Source organism: Triticum aestivum, chromosome 6B (assembly GCF_018294505.1).
Source record: "Triticum aestivum cultivar Chinese Spring chromosome 6B, IWGSC CS RefSeq v2.1, whole genome shotgun sequence".
NCBI classification, from domain to species: domain Eukaryota; kingdom Viridiplantae; phylum Streptophyta; class Magnoliopsida; order Poales; family Poaceae; genus Triticum; species Triticum aestivum.
The window spans coordinates 665346047-665351303 of record NC_057810.1 but is presented as its reverse complement, the minus strand read 5'-3'; the positions used below and the strand labels follow the sequence as shown (position 1 = coordinate 665351303).

Here is a 5257-nt window from a genome sequence, read left to right as displayed (position 1 = left end):
AGGGGAGGGCAGGCAGGCAGCCGAGCAGGTGGCGTGGCGCGGTGGCGCGCGCGCGCGCCGGCCACACTCCCCTCCCTCTGTCGAGGACGAAGATGACAGAGGAGGGAGGCGGGCTGGGCCGCCTGCTGGCTGGGCCGGCCAGCTGGCTGGGCCGCACAGTGGAGGAGCCCAGGTAAGCTCCTCCTGTTATTTATTTTTCTGTTTTCTAATTTCTGACATTTGTTTTGATTTAAATAATATATTAAATCATTTATTTAACTTATGCCAATTTTTGCAGGGGCTAGATATATTATTTCAGAGCTCCTTTATAATTGACATAATATTTGGACATATATTAATATATATAACTAATATATTTCCAATGCAAATATTTATGCATTAATTCCAAATGCCCAAATTAAATACCTATGAGCTCTTAAAAATATTGGTTTGATTTTTATCTCTGTCCAATATTTTCAGAGAGCAACATGAGCATTTTCTTGGACCCTTTTGGAGAAATTTTTATTTGGATCATTTTCAGGAATGATTTTGAGGGTTTCACAAATCCCCATTTCAATTTAAATGAAATTTTAAACATGATGCACACACTCTGATGCATGACTAGCTAGGGTGTGACAGGTATTAAGTAAACCAAGATTTATCTCTGTCTGCCAAGTTGCAAGATATTTTTTTGACATATAACCAGGATATGGAGTAAACGAAGCTGGTTATACTCTGACAGTTTACTTAAACCAAGATCTCTGTCTTCCAGGATATCAAGTAAACCAGGATGTTAATGGTGTGTTCATGGAACCAGAATGTTAAGAAAACCAAGAAGTTGCGGTTGTAGGCAGATTTTTATGTACCGTGTTAGCCAAATCTTTATGTATCGTGTATAAGTTTCTTCTCAGATGTTATCAAACATTTGTCCCTACAATTATCCAAGTGGTGCTCGAATGAACCGACTCTCGTCAGTCGTAAACGAGATGCATTGTTCAGCGGATTTAGTGAATGTCTTAAACTGAAATTAAAATCAAGGTGAGGCTTCCTTTTTATTCATTGCCATTCATTGTGACTTGCAACACCCGATGCTGAATTTGAATTATTTAGATCCCGGTTCGAACAGCAGTCTACACCACACGTAATAAACTGTTCGTCCGACATGTTCGGCATTTATGATCCTCTTGGACCCCACAGCTTGTAGTAAGCCAGCGTATTGACTCTGCATTGCTTCAGGTTGAAATCATTTCCTATTAAATGTTCTGATCAGGGCAAAGGACAGGTGAGGATTTGGGTGGGCGGAGCACCTCGGAGCCAAAAATCCGCGTCCCATTCATATTGGCTATATGGAGAATCAATACACAATCCTCTAAAAATAAGAAAATCCAGATGGTGGATCTATACTTCTCGTGTTGCAACTTTATCTACATCTATATCTATATCTATATCTATACTACTATTAAAAGAGCAAACATAAATTTCCCCAAAAGCCACACAACAAACCGTACACAGGATAACCAGGACCTTCTGATCAGATTAACTTAAATACATCCCACGGTCTATATTACGCCAAAGATTTGTCATTCAGATCAACGTCTCGGATGCAATGTTCTGCCGAGCAGACGCCGTCGTCTGCCAATCGTGGGAGCGCTTCGCGTCACCCAATCCCGGCGGCCTCGCCCGCAGCTCCTGTTTTTTGGATCGTGACTTCTTTCTCTAGGCGCCAGATAGAGAAACTTGAGCGCTCCTTCCTTCCCCTCCTGCCGTGCGCTTCCCACTGATCCGCCCCCACGTCGACCCCGTCTCCGGTCGATGCCCGTGCTCCTGCAAGCCGCCGCCGACCTCCTATGCCGGTCAGCCGTGCCCAACTCCCCTCCTCCTCCCTTCTCTCCCCCTCTCCTCACTAATCTCTCCTCTCTCTTCGTTCCCACGATGCAGAACGCCATGGCCATGGACCAAAGCTCCGCTGGTCCCTCCCTCGCGACTGCCAGTCTTCCTCCCGACCAGATCGACGACGGCGATGACCGGATCTGCCCCGCTGCCGTTCATTTCCAAGGGACGTCCGCAGATGGGGTTTCTTCCTCTCAGCGTCCACCACCTGCGGGCTCACCGGTGATTGGACCTGCTCAGCATGCAGGATTGCGTGCTTCCTGGCGAGGTGGTCGTGTCTTGCCCGACGCGCCCTCGGCAGTCGAGTCTTTTTCCACGGTGCCCCATCCTCCAGTAGCTCTGTCGCCATTTGCACCACCGTGCGCCACTGCCCGCTCGCGTGAACCATCCAGGTGGGTAGGTTTGCTTCTGATCTTAAAATTTTCCCCATTCAAATTTTCCTTGATTTTGTTCAGATTGAAATTTGGGCTGTGTTTCGTTGGAAGGCCCGATTTCACCTGCCGAGAGCTGTTGATATCTCAGTTTAAAGCTCATATCTATTAGGTTTAAAACTGAATTTTATCATAGGAAGTTTTGTGTGTTCGCAAGCCTACAACACCCGTTGCATTTTCTTCAGCATGACCAACAACTGCACCTCTGAAGTTAACCATGGCCAGCTACCCAATATATCGTCCAGATGCTAGAGGGATAGCGTCACCGCTGCGCACGATTTTGAGGTGGCCAATTAGCAGTTGTTGGATGGCATCTGGTCGGCAAGCACCTTCCCTCAAGTTTCCGCCTCGCTTAGCATCCGCCCACTTCCCCAGCCAACCCAGCCGCCCCCTCCATGCCGAACCCTGTGCTGGTGGTGGACAAAGTTTGCAAGAGGAACTTGATTTTTTAGCTTTATTTGTTTCTTATACAGGTGATGCTTTTCTATATTATGGATGGATTCTTGATAGCCATCATAGATTACTGCCAAGTAGATAATTGAATATTAAATAAGTAAAAATTCTGCACAATGTAGTACTGATAACATGGTGTTAGTTCCTATGTTTTTTTTTGCTTAAAGCCTATATTAGTCGAATTTAATTGGTTTTTACAGTTACACCCACAGATTACAGCATTCAATGAGTTCGATTTGTGGCAGAATCAATGTTGTTCGTTGTTCTGTTCCATGATTCCTAGCAGTTTTTTGTTTCATCATAGGTGGTCACATTCAGATTCAGATTTTTATAATTACATTCAGATTTTTTTTACTTAATGATGATATGTGTAGCCATCCTCCCTGGCGCTGCAATCTGTGAGTATGTTGGTGCATTGCCGAGGACTGGAGGTACTAATATTTCACTTCAAGCTTTTATTTCTTACGCATCATTTGTCTCATTGCTCGGTTTCTTAGTTTGTCTCTGAAAAAATGGGTGTTTGTAAATGATTTGTTTCCACTCTTGTAGAGAAAAGGTCAGGGTCTGATATGCATATGCCATCACTTCATGTTGAGAACAATTCCGAGGCACCATCGGCACCGGAGTACTGCATCGATGCTGGATCCGTTGGAAGTTTCGCAAGGTTCATAAACCACAGCTGCAACCCTAACCTCTTTGCCCAGTGTGTCCTAACCAATCACCACGACATCAAGCTAGAAAAGGTGATGCTTTTTGCTGCCGACACGGTACTTCCACTTCAGGTGAATTGATTTTTGTTGCATCTCAACAATTTCTACAGGAAAAACTATATAGCTTCTCTCCTGCAGTCACGCTAATTATTAGCGAAAGAAGCGCGTTATTTTTGTGTGTAGGGTAGACGGCATGCTGGACACGCTAAGTATAGTTAGTAAATGAAGTTTGTCTGGGTGACATGCCTGTGGGTCACGATGGCATGACATTTTGTGAACAACTGGTTCATATAAGTTGATGGAAGATTTAATCGATCTTTAGACATTTACATGGTCAGCATCCTGCTTTTGATGTACCTCTGTTCATATTTCAGCATATTTGTTCTTTTTATTACCAGGTAGCACCTAACGTCGACAACTGCGATGTCAGGAACTCCCTCACAATTGCCGAATATGTCGCTGAAATTACAACTTCTACAGACAGACCAAGGTAATTATCTGCTTGAAACCCTGTCGAGTTATTTACAGAGTTCTGACCTGGTACGACAATAATAATCTCATTGCAAAATTCTCTGTGCTGTAGGAGTTGAGTTGTGAGGCCCCCACCTACATGACACACCAAACTGATATCAATGAGAAAAGGCGTAGTATTCCCATTGACTGGTTGACTGAGGTAAGCATTCCATTCGATGCTCCATGGATTCGGCAAAGTAGTCTTAACTTAGTATTCTCTGGAATGTAATAAATTTCTTACAAAACCAATGTTTCATTGTCCAATGCAGGTGCAATACAAGCTTGAGCTACTAGGTGAAACACTATTCCTTGCTGTCAACATCATTGATAGATCAATGCATAGAAAAACATGTCTCGAGTTTTCTCTTGAATGAAACCTGCAAGTTTCTCAACTATTTAGTGAAGCTTACCTTGAAAAGAACTATAAATACTACAGGAAGGAGAGCAAGACAATGACAGTTCGTTGGAATATGGATTTTTAGAGGATATTTATGGGTTCAAACCTCTGTAATTACATATTACTTTCCTTGCTGATGCTATTGCTCATGTTATAAAACTGTCCTACTTCGCACACATGGTTTTCAGCAAAGAAAACAGTGTCATGATTTATAAAGTACACTTATAAACAAAAGAAACCATTTTATCACTCCTGCAGTCCACAAGAAAGAGAAAAAAGAACTTCCACCATAATCTTTGTCTTCCTACTTTTACTGACCAATAAAAACAACTATGAAGGAATCTTTTCATAAAATAGATAAAGATCATTTTCAGTTTGAAATGCACAACTCCCAACTTGTCTTTTACTTCTGTTCTGTGCATGTACAAGATGATCTATACATGAATCTTTTCAGAAAATGGATAAAGATCCTTTTCAGTTTGAAATAAACTATAAAGGAATCTTTTCAAAAAATAGAAAAAGATCCTGCTGAATGGTGTTGTACTTGTACATACTGGAATTGTAGCAAAACAAAGTGATGGATGGTCATGGTCTGCAAGATGATCCACATGAATTCATCTCCAAGTTAAAAGAGCCAACAATCATGCATGATGTTTCGTTAGAAATAATATTGCCTTTAAAATGTATGAGTGCATTCTTGGCATCTGACGTTGCCAAACCCGACATTCATGCTTGTTAAGAACTACTCCCTCTGTACCGAAATACATGTCGCTGGAGTAGCTAAACTTCAGCTACTCCAGCGACATGTATTTCGGTACAGAGGGAGTATAAGAATATGGTAGTATGAGAGACATGTAGGCAAGGTCCCGACATTCATGCTTGTT

The 5257-nt window shown here is 42.6% G+C and overlaps 1 protein-coding gene across 11 annotated transcripts; it reads left to right on the top strand.

Moving 5' to 3' along the window:
- The first annotated feature begins 1517 nt into the window (after window positions 1–1517).
- LOC123138898 (histone-lysine N-methyltransferase, H3 lysine-9 specific SUVH4) lies at window positions 1518–4549 on the top strand. 11 transcript variants are annotated; one of them, XR_006469368.1, is made up of 7 exons: window positions 1542–2261; window positions 3128–3184; window positions 3303–3535; window positions 3647–3796; window positions 3894–3953; window positions 4047–4136; window positions 4246–4549. XR_006469368.1 is itself a non-coding variant. In XM_044558748.1 (4 exons), exons 1-4 carry the CDS (start codon window positions 3112–3114, stop codon window positions 4051–4053), a joined length of 366 nt encoding a protein of 121 aa, XP_044414683.1. In that variant the 5' UTR covers window positions 2399–3111; the 3' UTR covers window positions 4054–4082. The 11 variants fall into 11 exon arrangements, 3 of the variants coding, with proteins under 3 accessions (XP_044414681.1, XP_044414683.1, XP_044414682.1); XR_006469367.1 differs by having other exon boundaries at window positions 3627–3796; XR_006469365.1 differs by lacking the exon at window positions 3647–3796 and having other exon boundaries at window positions 1568–1832; window positions 1918–2261; window positions 3862–3953.
- Window positions 4550–5257: the final 708 nt, after the last annotated feature.